General features: G+C 44.4%; 3 protein-coding genes across 4 annotated transcripts in view; 1 reads left to right on the top strand and 2 right to left on the bottom strand.

Moving 5' to 3' along the window:
* Positions 1 to 538: 538 nt before the first annotated feature.
* LOC118300627 (kelch repeat-containing protein) lies at positions 539 to 6,630 on the bottom strand. Its single transcript, XM_035625193.2, has 13 exons — positions 6,393 to 6,630; positions 6,012 to 6,173; positions 5,839 to 5,920; positions 5,539 to 5,598; positions 5,072 to 5,312; positions 4,835 to 4,933; positions 4,018 to 4,149; positions 3,738 to 3,925; positions 2,780 to 2,976; positions 2,582 to 2,676; positions 2,293 to 2,347; positions 2,065 to 2,162; positions 539 to 1,384 (listed from the first exon to the last, which is right to left on the bottom strand). The coding sequence occupies exons 1-13, from the start codon at positions 6,452 to 6,454 to the stop codon at positions 1,146 to 1,148; spliced, it is 1,710 nt and encodes a 569-aa protein (XP_035481086.2). The 5' UTR covers positions 6,455 to 6,630; the 3' UTR covers positions 539 to 1,145.
* A 4,072-nt stretch (positions 6,631 to 10,702) lies between these two features.
* cct7 (chaperonin containing TCP1, subunit 7 (eta)) lies at positions 10,703 to 16,232 on the top strand. Its single transcript, XM_035625195.1, has 12 exons — positions 10,703 to 10,810; positions 12,049 to 12,132; positions 12,239 to 12,308; positions 12,402 to 12,508; positions 12,612 to 12,790; positions 12,959 to 13,130; positions 13,245 to 13,409; positions 13,506 to 13,694; positions 13,996 to 14,093; positions 14,179 to 14,311; positions 15,006 to 15,212; positions 15,341 to 16,232. The coding sequence occupies exons 1-12, from the start codon at positions 10,805 to 10,807 to the stop codon at positions 15,569 to 15,571; spliced, it is 1,641 nt and encodes a 546-aa protein (XP_035481088.1). The 5' UTR covers positions 10,703 to 10,804; the 3' UTR covers positions 15,572 to 16,232.
* A 208-nt stretch (positions 16,233 to 16,440) lies between these two features.
* hspa12b (heat shock protein 12B) overlaps positions 16,441 to 22,861 on the bottom strand; it is a 15,096-nt gene continuing 8,675 nt past the window's right edge. The window contains exons 9-14 of one of the 2 annotated variants that reach the window (XM_035625192.2): positions 21,089 to 21,175; positions 20,213 to 20,317; positions 19,867 to 20,125; positions 19,547 to 19,650; positions 18,609 to 18,799; positions 16,441 to 18,533 (exon numbers count right to left, since the gene is read on the bottom strand). In XM_035625192.2, coding sequence (XP_035481085.1) covers positions 18,060 to 18,533; positions 18,609 to 18,799; positions 19,547 to 19,650; positions 19,867 to 20,125; positions 20,213 to 20,317; positions 21,089 to 21,175 — 1,220 coding nt within the window. In that variant the 3' untranslated portion in view covers positions 16,441 to 18,059. Of the gene's footprint in view, positions 18,534 to 18,608; positions 18,800 to 19,546; positions 19,651 to 19,866; positions 20,318 to 21,088; positions 21,176 to 22,861 lie in introns of both variants that reach the window. The other variant, XM_047328617.1, reaches the window with a different exon arrangement.

Raw genomic sequence — 22,861 nt, 5'->3', positions numbered from 1 at the left:
ATAAAAGTGGACTCTCTCTGTCTCTGACTGACTTGAGTTGAGGTGACTCACGAGACACAGCCTTGTTTAACATTACATCCATAATTTATTTATTTTATTGGGTTTAATGATATCAGATATAATCTTATTGTTAAAATGTGTGAAATATGTGAAATTTCCCAGAAATGTAAGTTTTGAAACTGGAAGATAATCTCCCTCTATTGTTTTTGTTTTTTATTGAATGATTATTTGATTTGAGATGTGCACTGAATGCCACTTCTAAGATAAAATATATATAACCCCCAGATTGACTGACTTGTGTGAACCTCCTGGTACCAAACACACGGGGGTCAGAACTTTATACTCCAATTTACATATTGAAGTAAAAAAATGGTCACATTCATGGGACTTATCAGGTATCCAGTGGAAAGATAATCACTTCTTATATCGGACTGAAAAGGTGGTTTAGTCATTCAATGGAAAAGATGGTCAACTGTAAAAAAGTAGGTTCAAACTTCTCTCTATCTTGGAATAACATGAAAAATTAAAAGAGTCCATGTAGAAATCCAAATGTTTATTGAGTAAAGACAGTTAGAAATGTTTCTAATAAATCACGCGCAACAGTTCCAAGACGATGATGTTTATGCACTTGCAGCTTTCCAGAGGCAACGCATCCCAAAGGATCAGGATAACGCAAAGGAAACATAAAAAAGAAAAACACATATGTAATCTATTAAAATGAAAATATACCTTTTACCTGAGGAAGATCTTGAGAAGCGTTTAAACTATGTACAAGTGGGGGGAAAAAAACATGATGAATGATTTTAAGTTTAAAAAATGTTCCTATTATTTTTTTTAAATCACTTTCTTTTAAGGTTGTGTGAATTAGAGTGGGACATTTCTTTATCCAGTTTTGAACTTGATGGGAAATGTTTGTTAATATTTATATTTTCAAATAATATCTTCTGAGATCTTTATTTAAAGAAATGCCCGAAGTGAACATATATATATATACAGTTTCAATAAAAAAACAAAACCTTTAAAACATAACTGAAAGAAGAGTGGGATCAATTAATTAAGTCAAACTATAGGAATATAAATAATAAAGGGAATGGGGAGGGGGGTGTCCAGTCAAGAAGTAAGGATTCACCTCTGACTCAATCTCTTTAAATAGCACCGAGGAGTTCCTCCGTGGCGACAGTCGTCAGGTCGGAGTAGAAGGTGCCCTCGTTGTCTCCCCCTCCGAACACCAGCACAGTTCTGCTGACGAAGCCTGCGTCCATGTCCACGTCTTTGCCCTCCAATGGAAAGCAGTGGCGACTGGCTATATCCATGGCGATGAGAGCGTGCCCCGCCCTGGGGACAGACAGCTGAGGGAGCGTCAGCTCTGTCCAGCTGTTGGAGTCTGAACCGATTAGACACAAAACATCATCCTTCAATTAACGTAAAACTCATCATGTTGAGGTATTGATTTATTTTAAACATAGCACCTTCCTGTATGTGCCCATATACTGTGTATGTAATATTGTTACACATTAACAAAGATGCTAAAGGAATAGTTCAACAAATTGCAATATACACATTTTGCTTCCCTGATGACATACATGAGGGGATCAAAGCGTCTGGTTAATGTGCGTTAAATATGAAGCCAAATGACATCAGTCTGGCCTACTACTCCCTGCAAAACCACAACTTCTTTCTTCTTTACATGTCAATTTTTGTACATTTTAGCAAATGAGATACAGTCCAGACTTGCAAGTATTTGGATAATTACACATATTTTGTTCTTCAGCACATTAAATTTGAAATATTGGATAATAGTGTCTCAGTTTTAAATTTGTGTAGGTTCACGTCAGTGCAGAAAGAACTGTCAGCTCCGACTGACTCAGTTAGTTGAGGATATTCCACCTCTTCACCCCAAATGGCTCTATGGTTGCTGATCAACCAGGGCGTTGTTTACACCAAATTATCGGACTGTACAAATTTTTCTGGAATAGCTGTGACTAGAACCATGCAACAAAAGAGTTTGGTGCAGTTTTTCAGGGACCTGTACGTGTGTGAGATATACGGAGAGATGCAGCTCACCTGTATCAAAGATGAAGGTGTCACTGAGAGCGTTGTTCCCATTGTAACCTCCGTGGATCAGAAACTTTGTGTCTGAAAGCACCGCGCTGCCGTGCCAGCTGGAACACACACACACCCAACATAGGGTCATTATATACTACCGCAAAGTGCTGCATTTAGGACTTGGTATTGTGAGAATGTAGCAGGACTAAAACTAGTTGTACAGTATTTGTGTGTTAAGTTGTGTACCTTCGAGGGGAGGGGGCTGGCCCGGTTGTTTTCACAGCAGAAAACTCCATCAGACCTGAGAAACAAAAGAAACATGTTATGTTTCCAATTGTGCGCATACTGATGTGTATTTACAGCCATGTCCCAGTACATGGCTGTAAATACAAGGTACTGTGTCCCGGTACACAGTACCTTGTGTGTATGTGCAGATAGATATACATCATATGTGCACGAAACAAGGGGTCAGTCTCCTTTATAAACCAGCTGGTGTGTGTGTGTGTTTGTGTGTGTGTGTGTTTGTGTGTCTTACCAAGGTCCAACATGTACATGTCATTGTAGCAGACAGGAGTGTCCCATCCACCAAACACATAGATCTTCCTCTCCTGCATCACACACGCAGAGTGTCTGAAAGAAAAATAGTAATAAAGAGGGAGTTCATACAAAACTATGTGTTTGTGTGGTTGAAAGAAAAAGACAAATCGGCCAGGAATTCTGTCAGACATCTTACCCTGAGCGGGGGGAGGGTTTGTCGCCTGTCACGATGGGTTCGTACCAGATGAAGAGGTTGGGATCGAAGATGTACAGCGAGTCACTGCAGCCGTCGGGCTCCGGGTTTGGACAAGGGAACACCCCTCCCAGAACGAAAAGTTCACCCCGAAACATACTGCAACTGTGGTAGGCCAGAGGGGGAACCTTACCCTGAGCCTGGCGGGCATGATAGGAGAGGTGGAGGATATGAAGGAAGAGAAGATGAATTATTTATCGATTAATTGATCCATTAATAATTTTTTCGATTAATCTAACGATTATTTTCTGTTTAGTCGATTAATCCTTTGGTTAATTAACCAATAAATAATATATATAAATCCATTTCTCTATGAATCAAATATGGGTCAGAGTAAATGATGGAACATAACATGAATAAATGATTTAATATTCACCCCAAAAAAGAAGACATTTGGAGTGAATATTCTCTATGTAATAATGCAGATGACGCAAAAAATCTTCCACACAATCCGTTCATTCTGAACAGTATCTCTGCCAAATGTCATGCTGATAAAAAGAAGCAGAGCAATGTTGCAGGTTTTCATATGGACATGGTCAGCTGTTCCATGTGAGGCTTCTCACTGTAAAAACTCATTAACGGGAGCGTATTGATGGATCAAAACACAAATTATCATGACAAAATAAGTTGTGTGCGTCATATTTGTTCTGCCACAAATACGACGCACACCACTCATATAACACAAGCTTTTTCATATTAAGTTTAAATTTCTGCATACACCAGAATGTGAGTTTCCACCCCTTGGGATGAACGTAAACAGTGCAACGTGCCTACGCATTCTACACAAATCAAAAAATTTACATAATCGATTACTGTACGTCGGCGCATCGTTGCAGCCCTAAAAAATATTGTCATAGGGTGTCAGTAGAGGTATCACACACCAACACATACAGACACAGACCTCCACCATGGTCCACTTCCAGCTCTGCGTGTCCAGGATGTGAACATCATTGAACCACTTCTTGTTTTTGGAGCCTCCGAACACAAAGATCCGCTTCGAGTCGGGGTCGTACACGGAGGTGTGGCCAATCCGGGCCTCAGGAGTCGGACCCTCAGCCAGGGTCTCTGCCGGCACCCAGGACATATCCTCTGAGGGACGGGGAGAGAACACAGACTGTGACGATGACCCACAGGAAAGTACGACCTCCTCAGCAGGAGTTCTGATGAATTGTATGTCTGACCTGTGCAGAGCTTCCACATGGGATCTTTGCAGAACTGCGTCCTGGCTCCCTGTCCTCCAATCAGGATTGCTGTCTGAGCATCGATGGGACACAGAGTCTGGCCCCATCGAGCTGACGGGCTCACCAGCGGGGCTGCCGGAGAACCAGAGATTTGATATTACAAAAGTCTCACGTTCAGCTTCAGTTCAGGTCATTATAGATACTTGACATTACACAGAAATGCTGCTGATCTTCACTTAAAAGAAACTCATATCTCCTTGTAGAGATAGAATTGTAGAATTGTAGAAAATGCTTTTTTGCATTCTTGCATAGAGTTAGATGAGGAGATCCACAGTTTAGCATCAAGACTGGAGAGTTGCCAAGGCAGCCAGCTGGGACTCCAGGGAGTCACTAGCCTGGCCAAGACATAGTTACAGCATGAGACAAACTGTCAAAACACAACATGCTGCTCTACCACTCAAGTTTTGTACGAATTAATCCAACAATGATAGTAGCTGGTAAGTGGATTCCGTTGCATATGGAAAGAACCAATCCTCATCTCCGGGACCTAGCTTCACGCAAGATGGACATATCGGAGAGAGGTATTCTCTTCTATTCCTTTCATTCGGCTCAGTTAATTGTAATCTCCAAACACGTGGACGGGCCCTGGACTTTGTTTATGTACTTTATACTTCAAACCACCAGAGAGAGACGAGCAGAAAACTTCTGCGAACTTGAGTGGGCGATCGACACAATCGCGAGGGACTAAAGAGGTGAATAAATTTGACCCAAAAAATGTAACGATAAAATTGTATGCAATGTGAATGCGCAAACTCACCAGTCTGTGTTGGAGTCTTGGCCTGCCTACTCTTCGTCCTGGCTGCGCTCTGAGGAGGCGTCCTGCCAACAATCCCCTGCGCATCTCTCGCTTTGTTAGCTGCAAAGGGGAGATTTGATGAACGGAAAAAAGAAACGATTCACTCCTCCACACAGGAGCGTCTTTAGGACTAATTATCATCATCATCATCATCTTTACAGTTGCGGCGCAGCAATACCAACAGTCAGCGTCTCCCACCTGTTCCCTTCGTCTTCGCTGCATCGCCTCCTCCACTGAACAGCTTCTGCCCCCCTTTGGTTTGCCCCCTGGCTTTTCGCACAGGCGTGGTTCTCTCCACGCCACCGTTTGGACACACATTCTCCTCTTCCCCCCTCTCCTCCGCCACCTTGTCCTCGCCAACGTCCTCCTCTGCCACCACCCGTCCTCTTTTCCTCTTGCCGTTGGGCTCTCGGGCTGCAAGGGGAGCAGTCGTGGTGTCCTGGTACAGCACAAAGAAGTCTTTTAGCAAATACCTGGGGTGTGTTTGAGACGTTGATGAAGTTCTGTGGCACTGAGGGAAAACAGTCAAGGCTGGTTGGAAAGCAAGTGGGTCTGAGTATTTATAAAAAATACATTTTATGAATCGGAGTGCAACGTTTAGCTCTTGATATGTGACCAAATGGCTAATTTCTGATACGATTAATAGTACGTCCTTGTCATCTTACCTTAGGTGTGTATTCCTTCACAGCCAGGATGAGTTCAGGTTCTGACCAATCTGCTTTTGTCTGAGAAAAAGAAATGTGCAAAATGCAAATGCATTAGCCTGTGACTCTGTTCACTGATCAAGCCTCCAACAGACTTCCACATATAAGTATTCAGTTATTTTAAATGAATAATTTAATCAAAAGTTTATATATATATATATATATACTGAATCACAGCCACAGGTGTATGGTGTCTATACTTCTCTATGAACTTTCTGATGGCTTTGGCTATTTGCTTATGGGGGTTTGTTTGATATTTACCAGGTGTCCTCCCTCCAGAGTGATGTTCAGGGTGACGCTGTCTGTCCACGTCTCCTCCTCCCACTGCTCCCATGACAAGCACCTGGAGCAGGTCAGATACTGTGCTCAGTGAAAAGGCCACCGCTCACTCTGAACACTCATCTCAGGTAAGTGTCACTCCCTCCTGGACCTACCTGTTGTATGGTGTGAGTTTGCCGATAGTGATGGGCATCCGCTCGGCGTCGTTCAGCTCCGCGTCGACGCAGATCCTCTCGCCCCACGGTCCGCTGCTGAACAGCACCACCTGGCGGACAGTCGGCGGGACGGCGACACACACCCTGCGCGACCCGTCGGCCCTGGCGTGGAAGAAAATTGAGGAATAACGGAATATTTGCTCTCCTGCTATCCAGAGAAACACGTCTCGACATTGTTAAGCATTTCTTGGCGTGTGTTTCACCACAACGGAGAAGCTGACCGACGCGGCTAATTTCAAGAGGCGCCAATGAGGAGCTACAGATTGAGGTTTCCAGGAGAGCGGCTAGCTAACATTAGAGCCGTTTTTGCTCTTTTCTTACCTTAGCAGTCTTTGAGGCGGACCGTCGACTCCGAAAACCGCATAAACTCCGAACTCCTCCATCTTTGCTTTCCCCCCCAGCAACTGCGTTTGATGTCCCACTTCTTTGGCACTGCTTAAAAGAGCAAACCTACGATATTCCTTTCGGTCCTGCTCGGTTTAACATCTCCCGCCTCCGCTGTGTGTACACTTTCCAAACTCCGCGCGAGTTCTGAGCAGCACATTGTGTGCGCATGTTTTGTTGTTTCAGTGCATCTCCACAGGTGGAGTCTGCGCTGTCGTATGATCAGCAAGCAAGCTAGCTCCGCCCGCACAGGCATACACTGTGGACAACATCGAGCCAACTGTGGGTTGTCGCTCTCAAGCTATAAACCAATCAGAGGCCAGCATACAGCAGCCCTGCCACACGTAGTATGCGTTCAAGAACTCTCGCCACCACTGTTAATCAGGGCTGGATATTGACATCTTGCATGTTTTTATCAATGCACTGCTATTTCTTTTTTCAATTTTACTGTGTTAAATTTGTATTAATTTAAAACGTAGACCTTTGTTTTGTCTTTTACATATTTCCTGCCATTTCTTTAATGTGTGTTGGTGTCCTGTAAAGCAATTTCCCTTCTTGTGGATGGGTGCCACACAAAGAAACGCACCTTACCCGTGAAAGGGAACTTAATATATTATGTGTCTCATTATCAAATGGCGGCATCATTGAAAAAGCAATTGGTGGTCAGATAGATTCTTGGCCATACAATCAGTCTGTAAATGATGAATACATTAACGACCGCAAACAGACAAAAATCCAAAACAATTAAGTACAGTACAGGAAAAAAGATAGATGGAGGCATACATCATGGTCCAGTCAGACCGCAGCATGTATGCATGGGGTTATTCCACTGCCATGCAAATCTACACAATGCCTGTCATGCTAAATGCCTCTGAGGGTAAAGCCTCACAAATATATCCTCAACCCAGAACAAAAACCCCTCAGAACACCACTGACGCTGAACATTGAAAGGTTACAGCTACTTTACTACATACTCATAACTTGTATTATATTGTCACTAATAGGGTGGCTCCAGATTGACAATTTTACTTTAACAGCAGTAAACTCATGGTTCCAAAGGGATGATCATCTCCGGGGGTAAAACTGTGCAGGTTACAGATAATTTAGCAATGTGAGCAGATTAGGTGGCAGCAGCGGATCTCTTTCTCTTTGACTCTGCTGCCCTTTCTTCTATCTCACATCTCTCTCTGTTTGCATCCTTCCTTCGCCTGCAGTATTAACGGAAACTCTTCCTCCCCAGCCTGAGCGTATCCCTGGAAAAAGTGCGACCCTTACGACGATGAATAAGGAAGGGCTTCGGCGGGCTTCCTCGTCCTCCTGACCACTTACGTCTTTGAATTTCTCGTGGGCACCCCGTCAAACCTGTGGTTCGTCGCTCACATCCTCTGGAAAAAGTGAATATTCACACATTGGTGTAATGCAACAGCAACTCTATCCCGTAATGCGGCCTCAATTAAATGATCCAATTAACGTATAGAAGGGGGAAACACACCCTATTTTTTATGACTTTAAATGAGTCATTCTGGTGGTTACATCTTTTTACTAAAGGTCAAAGGTGTCTGGCATCCTGTCTGCGGACATCGTCCTCCTCCATCTGGCCCTCACCCAGCTCTCCTTCTTCCTGGTGGTGCCCCTCCTCTTTATCAATCACTTCCTGTGGCAGAGTCAATCTGTGTTCGCGATGGTGGCCTTCATGACCTCCATGGTGCTCAGCATGAAGCCACTGCTCCTCTGTATGGTGTGCGTGGAGAGGTACATGGTTGTACCCAACGAGTATCTACGGTAAAAAAAAACACCTCCTAAGACCTGTTGTTTTGAAAATTCCTCGGACCCTCGGGGTACTATAAGAGGTGAACACGTCATCGTCAAATGATTCCTGGTCGCAGGAAGGCAAACAGTATACAAACATCACCTCTTCTGTCTTTTCACACACACCTGTAAAACATTAGAACACAACAAATCATAGATGTACACTTTAGACTTTGGGCTTGAGTCAGACCTAATGGAGCTAGGTGAGCATATGAAGACTTGAGGTTTGAAAGAATAAACATTCAAGTCCAAGGTTTTTGACTGTGAAAATAAATTTCCGCTTGCATTTGAAACACTGTGTGATTCTCTCCTTCCCTTTTTTCCTTCCAGGTACAAAGCACACTCCAACAGGTGGGGTTGTTTGAGTGTCGCGTGGTGCGTTTTTGTCCTGATGGCTTCTTCTTCTCTCGGCTCCACCGATACGGTGTGTGCGGTGTTCCTCCCCGCTCTAGTCGTGGACACCTCCTGCAACCTGTCTGTTCTCAGAGCACTGAGAAAGCCCCCGCCAGGGGACAGGAAAGGGGCAGAGAACAGAAAGACTGGGGGCCAAGTGGCGGTGAGGGAAGTTGGGAGAAGAGCAAACAGAGACATGAATTCCATGAAGAGGAAGGCCTTCATCACCATCGTCACCATCCAGGCTGTCCTCACACTCAACTACCTCCCCTTCATCGTCTGCCTGCCTCTGGATGGAGTCGTTCCAGTCCGTGCCCTCACTTGCCAATATCTCACCGTGGCTCTGGCGACTGCAGCCCCTGCTCTACCTGCACAGACTGGGCCGGCTGCCGTTCACGACATCGCCTGGGAACGCCTGAGACGCTGTTGAGGAGACAGAGGGTTGGTCTGCGTGCAGATATCATTCTCTGCTCCTTAGAAAGTCACGGGAACAGAAACATCAACATAACATCAAAATGTTTGCATTCTCTACACCGTGCCAATCTTGTGTTGGTTGTGTAGTGTTAAAAATATATTAGACAGTCAGTAAATTGTTGGTGAGGGTATATTTCAGTTTTAGAAACATTGGAAATCAATCAGCTACATTAATCAATAAAATGATTACTGACATTTCATAATCCTAAACTACATGTCATATCTGCCGTCTTGATCACAATCGCCACAAAGTATGCCAATGCATGTTTTATAGGGGTATTTTGAAATATTATAAATACGGTTTATATCGTGAGTTGATGATTATCGTTTATTTGGGATTGGTCAATATTCTATTCAATGTTCATTTTCTATCTTGGTTGTTGTTTGAGTCAAATGTTTAAAATGATTTCTTTTGGTTGCTTTTGAATCTTTGATGGTGGACTGAGCAAAGACGGCAAACACATTGTGGCTTTAGTATCAACAACAAGCAGTACAATTTCGTCACATTTTCTTGCATTTGTTAAGAAGACTGATTGATTGATATTCACTTAATTAATAAAAAAAATATTGGTTGATTTGGTTTTACATGTGCCAAAATAATGTGTGTGACTTAATCTACTGCATACTGCTTTCAAGTATAGACTATATATATATTTTGTTTCATGAAATTGTTACCTGGGGTTATATATTGTTCTTGTTGCAGGGAAACGATACACGATAATAATGTTGAATCATAAATGATTGTACAGTTGGACAAAACGTGTTATCTTGTCTTCTATAAATTCACAGTACAGCTGGGTTAGTTGTGCTTTGAAGAATTGCAAATTTTCAACCTAGACCATGTGTTTGGTTTCCAGCATATTATGCAAAGACAGACTGTATGACATGAAAAACATGTACTTTACATGCAGTGATGTGCTAACATGACAAAAACTACAATGTTATGTGTCATCGCTTTTAAATTAAGCTTCTTACAGCTAAAAATGAATTGATGACACAGGTACAATAGGACTACGTATGACAAAAAAAAGTAGAAAAACTTTAATTCTGATGAAATGACCATACTTTTATAGGAGCTCTCAATCTACAAACTATAGCATTACAAAACCCATCCCATACAGTAGATAGACGGGTGGACGGGACATTTTGGAATAAGAATAACATTTGAAAAATGCAATCATGAGGGTTAGGGTTAGACTTATTTTGAAAATTTCTTTGACAAAATAAAAATAAAATTAACAAAAAAATATTAAATTGTAAACATTATTACATTAAGAATCAAGAAATAACACTTCATGATAATGGGTTAAGTTTAAATGATTGAATGATTTCAGAATGTGTTGGTTCATGTATATATTTCCAACTTATGATAATTTATGCCATAATGTTCATTTAATATTAGGGTCACATTCCATACTTCGTGATTCAAAGACAGTCCCAGTGGAAATATATATATATATATATATATATATATATATATATATATATATATATATATATATATATATATATATATATATATATATTCATAGCAGAACATTTGTGAGCAAGACATTTCAAACCGTTGACCAAATCTTGCAGCATGTTCCTGAACGCACCCTCAGCGGCTGTTGAGTTCGAAATGCATTGTGGGCCGCTGTGCCGGTGGAAAGCTTCTCGAAGGAACTGCAAAGATGATGGTGAGTGAGTTAGCAGTCATGCTCCAAACTCAAACTTCCAATCCGTGTCCATCCTGCCGTCTTTCTGCCAGCACTCGCACCCGGACGGCTCTCCTTTGAGCCGCGTAGCTGTTGGCAGCCTCGGGAAGCAGTTATTTTGTGAAAATGACAATTATTAGAGACATTAAATCGTTAGCATGACCGTGCTAGCATCGTAGGATTACCCGGCGTCAATGGGCGTATACGATGCTAGCGGGGATGCTAGCTAACATGTCAGCAGTTACTGCGTATTAAAGAAAACTGTAATTATCCGGTCGCTGTTTGAACTGGTATTTAAATGATATTTGAATACAGTGTGATGCTGTAAGCTTGAATGGCCCCAGTCACCGAAGCGGTGTTGGGAAGCGAGCTAGCTGCAGTGTTGCTGCTCTTTTGTTTGAATGGCTGCATTGGAAATATTTCACTTTCACTCTCAAAGAGCTGCCCCGAAAAAAACAAACAACCAAACCCCCCAAACATGAACCTGAATGCGTCGCTGTGGTTGTTCCGGCGCCTCTGTTCTGTCTGGAGCCGCAGCATCTCGCGGCTGACTCCGGGGCCAGGCTGTGGTACAGAGGCCGTCGTCTGCACTGATCTGCAAACCACCGCTCATCTGAAATCGTTGACATGTGACTTCAGCCTTCGATGCGGAGACGGTGCGCTGTCCGCCACGGTTAGCGGTGTTATTAGTAAAAAAAAAAAAGACAAGTGTCCGACGGTGGCCAACAAAAGCATCACACCCTGTCCAGCATGTGCATCCCTTCAACCCGTTAGCACGGAAGCACAGGGAGGTGCTCGACAGCAGCGCATCTGCCATGTCAGAGACGTGAACGAACATGGATCCAGTGTATGGGCCCAAAATATGGAGAAATGTTTAACTTCAATTGAGTGTTTCGCTGCTTTTACACATCCACAATGACAGTCTGCATGCCATCATGAACACGTGTATTACCATTGCCATATGATTTCACTGCACAATGATTGTGTTTCCTGTGTGAGCTGTAACTAAAGTGATGGTCGGTGTTCCCCACTCTCTTTTGTTTTGTTCACGAAGAAGCAAATTACCGCTGCGATTGTGCTCAAGTAGTGTCCAGTGTTTTTTGTTATTTCTAACGATTATTAGAAAGCTGTTGCTTCAACCTACTTGGTTTCCTCGGCTCATTTCACCCGTATTTTTCTCTCCCTCTGCTTCATTCCTGTCAACCATTTCTCCCCTCCAGCCCACACCGGTTATCCTGCTGAAGGAGGGGACAGACACGTCTCAGGGCATTCCCCAGCTCATCAGTAACATCAATGCCTGCCAGGTCAGAGAAGCAGTTCTTCTCTCAAAGATGTGTCTGTATATTTCTTTCCTGTTTGTGGCATGTGTTTAATTGTCTGTCTGAATGTGCCTGTTTTTTTCTCTCTTAGGTGGTTGCCGAGGCTGTCAGGACCACCCTTGGGCCCAGAGGGATGGACAAACTGATGGTTGACGGCAGAGGTAGGGAGAGAACGTTGAATAATGAATGGATTACAGGATTCATTGTTTCTTTTAATTCCCTTATCATAAATGTGTCAATGTTGTGTTTTCCAGGCAAGGCCACGATCTCCAACGATGGCGCCACCATCCTGAAACTGCTGGACGTGGTTCACCCTGCTGCCAAGACCCTGGTGGACATCGCTCGCTCCCAGGACGCTGAGGTGTGTGTTTAAAGGTTGTGTTGGCATCTGAAATCGATAGAACTTTGTAGGAATAAAAATGTCCAACTAGCACCATGGTACATTTCCTTTGTACCCACCTCAGGTCGGGGACGGCACCACCTCCGTCACTCTCCTGGCTTCTGAGTTCCTGAAGCAGTTGAAGCCGTACGTGGAGGAGGGTCTCCACCCGCAGACCATCATCAGAGCATTCCGCACCGCCACCAACCTCGCCGTAAACAAGATCAATGAGATTGCCGTCCCTGTGAAGAAAGACGATAAGCAGTGAGTGCCCCGTTTCCCGTTAATATATCTCCATGGCAGCCACATAGTGCTTGAGGTTTGATCTAACCTATGAGCAATAAATGGACGTTATATCACTCAGTTACATTTAAGTAAAGCTTCTGAAAATGGACAATTAGAGCAGTTTTTAATGTCCTTTTTTTCCCTCAGAGAGCAGAGGCAGTTGTTGGAGAAGTGCGCCTCCACAGCCTTGAATTCCAAGCTAATCGCTGATCAGAAGGAATTCTTCTCCAAGATGGTGGTGGACGCTGTCATGTCTCTGGACGAGCTGCTGTCTCTTAAGATGATTGGCATCAAGAAAGTCCAGGGAGGAGCCCTCGAGGTGAGTTCTCTTGATTTCAGCACTCGGAGATCTGTCTCAATGGGAACGTTTAAAAACCAGGCATGCTTTTTCTTTGATTTTGTTACTCTAAATTACTGTACTGTAACCTTACAGGAGTCCCAGTTGATCTCTGGGGTTGCGTTCAAGAAGACCTTCTCCTACGCCGGGTTTGAGATGCAGCCGAAACGCTACGATAATCCCAAGATCGCTCTGCTCAACGTGGAGCTGGAGCTGAAGGCTGAGAAGGAAAATGCAGAGGTTCGCGTGAAAAACGTGGAGGTATGAAGACTGCGACGCGGCATCAGAATGTCAAACGACTACTTGAAAGGCTGAATAGTCTCTCATTTACCCTGTTATGTCTCTTTATTTGTGCAGGACTACCAGGCCATTGTGGACGCAGAGTGGAACATCCTGTACGACAAACTGGAGAAGATCCATCTGTCCGGAGCCAAAGTGGTTCTGTCCAAGTTGCCAATCGGTGACGTGGCCACGCAGTACTTCGCTGACAGAGACCTGTTCTGTGCTGGCAGAGTGCAGGAGGAAGATCTGAAGAGGACCATGATGGTGAGACTTAATTTACATACATTAAATTGCTGATTTGGTATCATCAGTCATATAGTCAACATACACAGTTTAATGATAGGACAACTTTAAATGCTTTTGGTCCACTGTTATTAATCCTGTTGTTTGTTTGTACTAAATGTAAGATCATTTGATAAGAAAAATACTTTCTTAGATAATGTGCACAATTACATTTTATTGGTTGTCAATTTTATAGAAAAATTTTGCAGACATCATTTTGATGTTGATATTTTAAGTAGGTTTTAAATTTATTGACTCTGACTGTGTGTCGCGTGAACGCCAGGCCTGCGGTGGCTCAATTCAGACCTCAGTCGGAGCTCTGACAGACGACGTCCTGGGACATTGTGAACTCTTTGAGGAGGTCCAGGTCGGAGGGGAGAGGTAAGTGGGACATTTCTTTTTTTAAAGGAAAACCTTGAATGACGACGACTCCAGCAGCTCACACCCGTCACGTCTGTGTCTGCAGGTACAACTTCCTCAAAGGCTGCACGAAGGCAAAGACGTGCACCATCATCCTGAGGGGCGGTGCAGAACAGTTCACAGAGGAGACGGAGCGATCCCTGCACGATGCCATCATGATCGTACGCAGAGCCATGAAGGTCAGTTGACACGTAGAGTCTGTGATCACTGTGTTACTGCTCCTCCCAGCGGGGGGAGTCTGAAAAGACAGGTGCAACATGCAACTGTACAAAGTGTTCCCCAAGGTTGTTTTTATTTTCTAACTTTTTCTACTTGAATTCTACCTACCCTTGATGCTGAATTTGTGGAAACATAAAGCGCGAGTTGTAATTGGCTGTAGCTAAATAACAAAAGAAACTAATAATAATAATAAATTTGATTTATAGAGCACTTTCCATTGCTAAAAGCAATCTCAAAGTGCTGCAGAGTAGAAACAAGATAAAAGAAATATAAAAAATAGGTTTAAAAAGAAAAAACATCGGTAGAAGAAAAAGTACAAAGATTAGGGGAATGCTTGTTTCGGCCAGTATAGTCCATTTGAGTATGTGGGTCATGGCTCTATGGTCTGAATGATGCACACAATTCAACAGTGCTACAGTTTCTAATGAAAGTTTTTCATTTTATGTATTTTTTCCCAAAATCTGTGTAGATTTTGATAAATTTGTCCCAAAAACGTGTGGTTTTAAATTAGTCTATCAGTATATCTGACTCCTGTATCACATTGTTTTTTGGTGATGCCAAATTTGTAATTTTTACAATATGTATTGGATCCAGAACTTAATTCCCTTTATTTCTTTGACCCCTCTGTTGACACTGTATTTAACCTGTTCGCAGAATGACTCCATTGTCGCGGGCGGAGGAGCCATAGAGATGGAGCTGTCAAAGTACCTGCGGGATTATTCCAGGACCATCCCTGGAAAGCAGCAGCTGCTGATCGGCGCGTACGCCAAGGCCCTGGAAATCATCCCCAGACAGCTGTGTGACAACGCCGGCTTCGACGCCACCAACATCCTGAACAAACTGCGCGCCAAACATGCTCAGGTAGGATGTAATAACCATGTGCACGTTAATCGTGCTTGAAGAAAATCACTTGGCACGAAGGTATGTCTATGTCCTTTACGTTTTTAAAGTGCGCCTTCAGACATACAATCCCGCTTCTCTCACCGCAGGGCGGCATGTGGTATGGCGTTGACATCAACAACGAGGACATTTCAGACAACTACGCAACCTGTGTCTGGGAGCCGTCCATCGTGCGGATCAACGCTCTGACAGCAGCGTCGGAGGCGGCCTGCCTCATCCTCTCCGTCGATGAGACGATCAAGAACCCCCGCAGCTCTGTGGACGGACCTCCAGGCGGCGCCGGCAGGGGCAGAGGCCGCGGGAGACCCCATGCTCACTAAGAGGAAGTGGGAAACAAAACCCCCTTTTTAAACTGGCATTGACATCCAAATCTCTTCAGTCATGGTCAGGTTACATTTAAACACAGATGCAGACAAAGAATTGTTTCTCTCTTGTGTCTCGACATGTTTGACCTGAATTTGGATTTGAATTCTAGATAAAATGAGGTGTTGTAACCAGTCATACTCTTTGTGAACGGCAGGTGTAGTGAAACAAACCAAAGAGGGGGAAAAGAAAAGATAATTTTGCAATTTCACAACATCGTCAAAGATCGCCGATGTCTCTTGTGTTTTTGTTTTTCACCAGTATGTTTTTCCTTAATGAGCCCTTGACTTGCTTACGTCTGTTCAACATTGTCCCACCTTTGGCCATTTCACTGGGGAACGATGTTGAAAAACAAGAAGGATGAAATCAGTTCCCCCTCTTGGTTTTGAGATATACACACTCCTGTCCCCTTAAGGTCAGGTCTTCCTCTCCGACCTGAAGGAGCCCTTCTGTAATTTTGAATCTGTTTTTTTCTTTCTGTTACGTGACAAACTGTGTAACATGAAAAGTGAAGCACTGATGGGATGTCGAGCAGTTGTTCTGAACCATTCATTGGTTACGCTGTGAGAAACTATTTATTGGGCCATTCTTATCAATAAATTCACAGCTGAGATCATACTGTGTTGACTTGTCTGTGTATAATGAGTTGATTTATCGTTTTCAACGGAGAAGTGTGGGGTTTAGAATATGGTACAGGCACAAGTGTGTTTAATTTATGTACTTTGGTTGAGGCTTTGTTGTTTTAACCCTCTGCATCCGGCAGTTTGGATGACAATGCACAGGAGATCATGCTTTAAAAACAAAAATTGCATCATAACAGGATTCATAAGTTTTTTTTTGTTACTTTATTCATTAATATAGATACAGTTTACTACAGTATACACATTATGAAACGGTCAGTCTCTGATGTGTGAAGGTTTGAAAAAAGTAAACACCGTCCATCAAGCTTTTCTTTCCACTGGAGCTCACTTTACATATGCATTAACCGATAACCGCCTATTATGGCAATTAGAATAAAATTCTAACGCCTGAATGCTGATTGTGCTTCATTGGGTTCGACGTCACCGCTGTTACCAAGAGCCCTTCTCTCCCACAGCTCCGTTCATCCAGGCAGTCGACTCCCGGATGAGACCCGATTGTTCCAAACTTCTTCCCTTCAACAACGGTGGAGGCCACTTGCTTCTGTAGCGTTGCCCAGGATCTGTGCCTCTACAGAATCCTGTCCCTGACCCCATGACCTTGTTTTTTTTTTTGCCCTGATATTAATTGTCAGATGCAATCGAGGTATAGAAACACCTCAAAGGCCAGTCAGAGAAACAGGAGCTAGATTTCAAGTGTCATAGCAAAGGGTCAGAAATGCTCATGTCAAGTTTTTCCTTTTGAACAACAAGTATGTTTTGATTTCATCAATATGTGGTATTGAAGAGGGTATAAAATGTTTTCAAGGCTGCCACATAAGATATGAGTAAATTGTCTGGACGTGCTGTAGTAATGTGTTTACAGCTTGATCTGAGAATCAAATAATACAGCTCAACATTTTAAATATCGTAGAATAACCATTGTAAAGTTATAGGTGGTTTTGGACAGAAGAAACCATCATCAACCCAAAAACAGTATGTTCAGCCTCGCCCTCGCAGGATTACACAATTTCTGAAACTTGATCGCAGACATTGGATGTGAATGAAATTTGACCCTTTTAAGCGACGCGTTGAAATTATGCAATCATGACACAGTGCTTCCTGCTACACGACTCGCCTGACAATCGTTTCATATTACCAGGGTTTTCAGCTAGTAGTTCACTCTTTACACCACTGGGTGGTGCACAATCAAAATGAAAAGGAACAAAGCTGCACTCCAGGCAGGAGCATGAATCATCCCCATGAATATTGAAATGGGATTTAAATGAGGTATCATTAATTGTATGATGAGGAATGTAACACACAGAATGTTTGGCACTTGAACGTACATAAGAGAGTCTCCCTCATATAGGTAGTGTACTTCGTTTGGCAGTGTCTCTCCTACGGGGATGAAACACTCCTCAGACAGGTTGGGTGATTTGATGGTACCTGTTCGTCTCACTCCAGATTTTTTTTTTATTCGGCCTTCAGCTTTGGCTTCACAAAAGTGTCGATCCCAATATTTCCGGTGACATGGCAATCTCTCAATTGAAGCCGGAAGGCAGACAAATCTGTTTCTATGGGGAACTCTACTGGTGAGTCGAATAATCATTTAGGACTCGCTCCTCTCATGATCTTTTTCTGCTCTGACGATTAAATGAAGAGCCTGAATGTCTGAATCATGAGGTGTGAGTTTTCTGTTTCAAACGCAGAGCTCCCGGCCTTCCCACAATATTTAAGGCCCCACTCCCAAAGTACCGCTTTTTTCTAAAAAAAATTATCATCCTTGAAATCAGTTCTTTTCCTCGTCTCCACTTCCTGCTCCTCCTCAGTTAGACAGGAAGTCTATGGAAGCCCGGACGGAGCGGTTAGACATGACGTCAGCGGCGGTGACTTTGATCTCTGTGTCTCCAAACTGCATGGTCGCTCTGATCTCCCTCCTCTGCGGGCCCCCCGCCCCTGCTCCTCCCACCGCTCCCGGCTCTGGCAGCGGCTCTGGCAGGTCTAAAGTTATCGCGCCGCATTTCCTGACGCCGGGGTCGGAGATGTACGTGACCTCGTCCGTGGAGCTGCAGTAGATGTTGATGATGATCTTGCGTTGGCCCAGGCGAGCGGGCGTGTAGCTGCGCCTCACGACCTCCCCCAGAGCCACCGACTGGTCGACGGAGACAAAGCGGTCGAGGACGTCCGTGCACCACTCGCGGCCATCTTTGATGAGGAGTTTGTTTCGGGGGTGGCGCCCATCCACGAACCGGTTCAGCACGCCAACGCCGTAGGTCAAGGGGCATCGACGCACTCGGACCTGTGAGAGAGAGGGGTCGTTAGATCACGTGTTACAGAGCAACTCCCGCGGTGACAGGTACTCCAGAGCCCTCACCACGGTGGGATCCAGCCCGAAGAGCACGGCGCCTTTCAGTATGGTCAGACCAACGTCGTGGGGGATAATGATGCGGCACGTCCTCCCCAACGCCCTCTGGACGGCTTTCTGCAGCATGGGCGACTCGGCAAAACCACCGACCAGGAAGAGGAAGCGCACACCGCGTACCTCCGGCTTTGCCATCAGCTCCTCTGTGATGCGGAGAGGGGAGGAGGGAAAATGAGGGGAGAGAGCAGAGCAGTAGTACAGTCACTGTGATATGATTCGGGATGTTCCTTGGGCGGAATATGTGTTTCTATGAGACAGTTGGTTGCAGAAGATACTACGCACGAGAGACAACAGTGGTGAAAAGTAGGAGCCGGGATTTTCTCTTGGGACCAACGATTAGACGGAACTAGTTCATAAAGGGAGTGTTGGCAGAGTTTTGCCTTCACCGCTGGTCGTCTTGAGTCTTGACTGATGAGAACCAATCAGGAAGCGAAAGCAGGTGACCACGTCTCAGTGTTTGCCCGTCCATACCACTGCGTTTTTCGAATCAAAACAAGGCGAGCAACATCGCTGTCTTAGGTGCTCGAAAAGGCCTAAATGTAGCGGCAGAGATGCGTCTCGTAAAAGAGTAGTGACGCGGATGTAACCACGGCGATTGATCTTTGACCGCAGCTCCCCTCAGCTCCACAGAGCGTTCTAGCTTCTTTGAGCTCACTGTTTTGACCCACAACTGTCACTTTTTTTTCCTTCACTCTGATCGCTCTCCCTTCATCTCACTTTCGGCAGCAGCAGGCAGATATTCTCATCATCATGCGGCCACTATAGCTGGTGACAAGTGCAGCTTCGAGTGCGACGATTCCATTCATGTTCAAGCGAAATGCTGGCATCTCCTTCTACCCAGCTAATGTTGCATTCTGGGATTGTTTCTCCTCGTGTGTTTCTTTTCTCACCAATGTGTTTGACGATATTGACGATGGTGGGCTGGAAGAGCTCGTTCATGGCTTCCTGCGTCAGTCGCAGCATCCCCTGGGACGACCACTTCACTATGTTCATGCTGTCACACACACACACACACACACACACGCACACACACACACACACACACACACACACACACACACAAGAGAGACAGATGCAAAAAAAAATCACTGTACTGTTATTAGACTGCTCACACACACACACACACACACACACACACACACACACACACACACACACACACACACACACACACACACACACACACACACACATTCATGCCAGCCCTCACTTGCTCTTCCTCAGGGCGGCCTCCACGCTCTGCCCTCTGTGTCTCTTGTAGTAATCAATGAAAGAGAAGGGCAGGGAGATGTTGAGGGCGTTGGCCCTGCCCGGCGCCGCCGTCCGCTTCCTCGCCTCGAACGCAATGGTGAGGTCCACCCAGGCGGCCGGGCGCTTGGCTTTGAAGCTCTGGATGAAGTCCTCGCCAAAGATCTGGCACAGCATGGCCTCGAAGGCCAGGTCCACGCCGACCGCCCCGTACGGACCGCCTGGGGAGGGAAGGGAGAGCTTTTGGAAACTCCTGGAAATCGGGTACATTTTTTCGGTGTCTTTAGAAGACTGCAAAGAAACGGTACCCGAGGCCTTGTAGAGCTCTTTCAGTGTGCCCTGGGGCTGCTCGATCTGATGGACGGTCAGGTCAACTGTTCCTCCTCCGCAGTCTGCAACCATATACCTGTCGCCTACACACAGAGAGCACGAATACAGTTCTCGATAAAGATCATCAGTTTGAGTCCATTGTGGAGGACAATGTGTCCTTATTCTTATTCTTCAACCAGCGGAATCTCAAACATAAACAAGCTTCAGGCATCTGATTGCTGCACTCCCTCTGTGAGTGTGTGATACGATCAGCAATGAGGCCTGGTACAGCTGACCACTCCCTAAACACAAGAAGGTGTAAAATGTTGTATCCGAACGAGTGAGCAAAAAGAAATGAATGCAAAAATGCAAAAATACAAGGACGGATGAGGAAAAAAAATAGAAGAGAAGGAGAATAAAACAGGGTTTAGATTCCTTTTGGTTTATTAGCAGAGCAGAGGCTGGGAGTCCCACGGGCTGGGCCCTTCCTGTGTGTGTGTGTGTGTGTGTGTGTGTGTGTGTGTGTGGACAGGAAAGGGAGCAAGGAAAAGGTCAGCAGGGACACATGGCTCCTAAGATTCTTGTCGTGATTTATTAAAAGGGGAAAAAGTGTCAAACCAGAAAATTACAGGGGTTACACTGTTCCCCAGTAAAAAAAAAAGAAGCGCAAATGGAGGAGCAAGAGGAGATAACTCACAGGAAAAGATACACAGATAACATAACCATCTGAGGGTCAGTGGAAATGTGAGTTAGATGAGTCTGCTTCTAATTGTCAGACCGACTGGGGTCAAAGGTCAAAATCATCAATATCTCTTTCCGACATGTGGGGTCTTTCTGTCTTAGACGCGCGCGCGCGCACACACACACAACCTTACCAGTCTGCAGCTCTGACCACAGCTCTCCAGTTCCACTCTCCACCAGGAAGGTTCTGCTGTGTCTGGATCGCCTCAGCTGCTCCCTCGCTGCAATACACACACACACACACACACACACACACACACACACACACACACACAAAACTTGATATGATCTCTGTCGCACAAACACTGTACAAAATCATTTATGTCATAAAATCAGTGACAGTCAGAGGTGAATTTTCACCTTACTGCAAACCTTTTTTTGGTCTTTCTCTTTAAACCTTGTAGTGCCAGTCATCTTAGAATTTGTGTTTGATTCAATATTCAATGCAAACAGAAACCTCCTCGCTTTCGACCTAATGAGGATGAATATTTTTATTTCATACTACCTAGGGATGTTTAAACAACTGTCATAATCCAGCAGGTCATGACCCTTTTGCGCGTCTTTCAACCCAACTAAAACAAGAAAAAACATCCTGTGCTGGGAGCCATTATGTTTTTGCCTGCCAGGAGCAATTTGTTGCAAACGAGGACCACTCTCGCTCTCCAACTTTGTATTTGTTCTAGACTGGCACATGAAGGCCTGATGGGTGGAGGCCAACAAAAGCAAAACACACTCAAACACGTGTCAGAAATTCAAAATACCTGACAGCCTGTTTGACAGAGCAGCGACGCGAAAATGCCTCCGTGCATGGAGGTGAACACGTGAAAGGAGACGTAATGGCTTCATGATGAGGAGCAATCACGGATCAAAGAAGTGTGAGGAGAAAAACCTTCTCCCCTGATAAAACTTGCTGTTTGGAAAGGCTGCGAGGGAAGCTGTGGTCCTGATGTTTTAGTGTGTGTGTGTGTGTGTGTGTGTGTGTCATAAGTCATAGGTTTCACAGTTTGGAAGGATGTGTTTGTATAATTGTAATGTAAAAAGTAAAAGTGGTTCCATGTTCCACTCAAACCCCATGAGTATGCATGACAGACAGAAAGAAAGAAAGAAAGAAAGTAAGAACAGATTGGCTGTAAAGATTAAAAACTTATTGAGCAACAATAAACTACATTGTTAAAACTTTTCATGTAGCAGGAGGTAATGTATGTGTGTGTGTGTGTGTGTGTGTGTGTACATTGTAAATGAAGCTGAACAAAGAACATCACAATTATACATGCCTTGATTTCATTGTGTGTGTGTGTGTGTGTGTGTGTGTGTGTGTGTGTGTGTGTGTGTGTGCGCGTGTGTGTGTGTGTGTGTGTGTGCGTGTGTGTGAGTATGGGGGTGATGAATGGAACGTAAGTCTGGAAACCATTTACATGAAATAACAGAAAAGAAAATACATGTGTGTGTGTGTGTGTGTGTGTGTGTGTGTGTGTTTGTGTGTGTGTGTGTGTATGTGTGCATATCTGTGTGTGTGTGTGTGTATGTTTGTGCGCGTGCGTCTGAATGTGTGATTTTTTTAATGACTCCCTAGTGCTATCTTTGGAGGAGAAATGAGGTCGAAGAAAAGCTAAAGATAGTAAAAACCATGACCGTGATGCCAAGTGTGTGAGACGTGTCTGCAAGAGAAGTTTGAATTTTATGGGTAAAGAAGTGAACAGAAAAATAACAAATAATACAACTTAAAACAAAAGACTAAGACATGGTCAAGTTAACAAGAAGCAAGGGGAAGTTTGAGAGAGAGAGAGAGACAGGGGGAGCAAATGGTAGAAAGAGGGGGGGGAAGAGAATACAATGAGAGAGAGTGAAGGAGAGAAAGAATGACAGGCCAGGAGGGGGTGAGATCATAGTCTCACTGCACCTTGTTC

Source organism: Scophthalmus maximus, chromosome 2, assembly GCF_022379125.1.
Source record: "Scophthalmus maximus strain ysfricsl-2021 chromosome 2, ASM2237912v1, whole genome shotgun sequence".
Taxonomy (NCBI): Eukaryota; Metazoa; Chordata; class Actinopteri; order Pleuronectiformes; family Scophthalmidae; genus Scophthalmus; species Scophthalmus maximus.
The sequence above is the reverse complement of the archived record's forward strand: the minus strand, read 5'-3'. Positions and strand labels throughout refer to the sequence as shown.

Bases quoted from the DNA above. Each gene is read 5' to 3' on its own strand.
- LOC118300627 (XM_035625193.2), bottom strand. From the start codon at position 6,454: ATGGAGGAGTTCGGAGTTTATGCGGTTTTCGGAGTCGACGGTCCGCCT. The intron at 5,313-5,538 runs GTAAGATGACAA...GTGCTGTACCAG, and splicing joins TGAAGGAATACACACCTAAG to GACACCACGACTGCTCCCCT. The intron at 2,163-2,292 runs GTACACAACTTA...TGTGTGTTCCAG, and splicing joins CCAGCCCCCTCCCCTCGAAG to CTGGCACGGCAGCGCGGTGC.
- cct7 (XM_035625195.1), top strand. The intron at 12,791-12,958 runs GTGAGTGCCCCG...TTTTTCCCTCAG, and splicing joins GTGAAGAAAGACGATAAGCA to AGAGCAGAGGCAGTTGTTGG. The intron at 14,094-14,178 runs GTAAGTGGGACA...CTGTGTCTGCAG, and splicing joins GTCCAGGTCGGAGGGGAGAG to GTACAACTTCCTCAAAGGCT.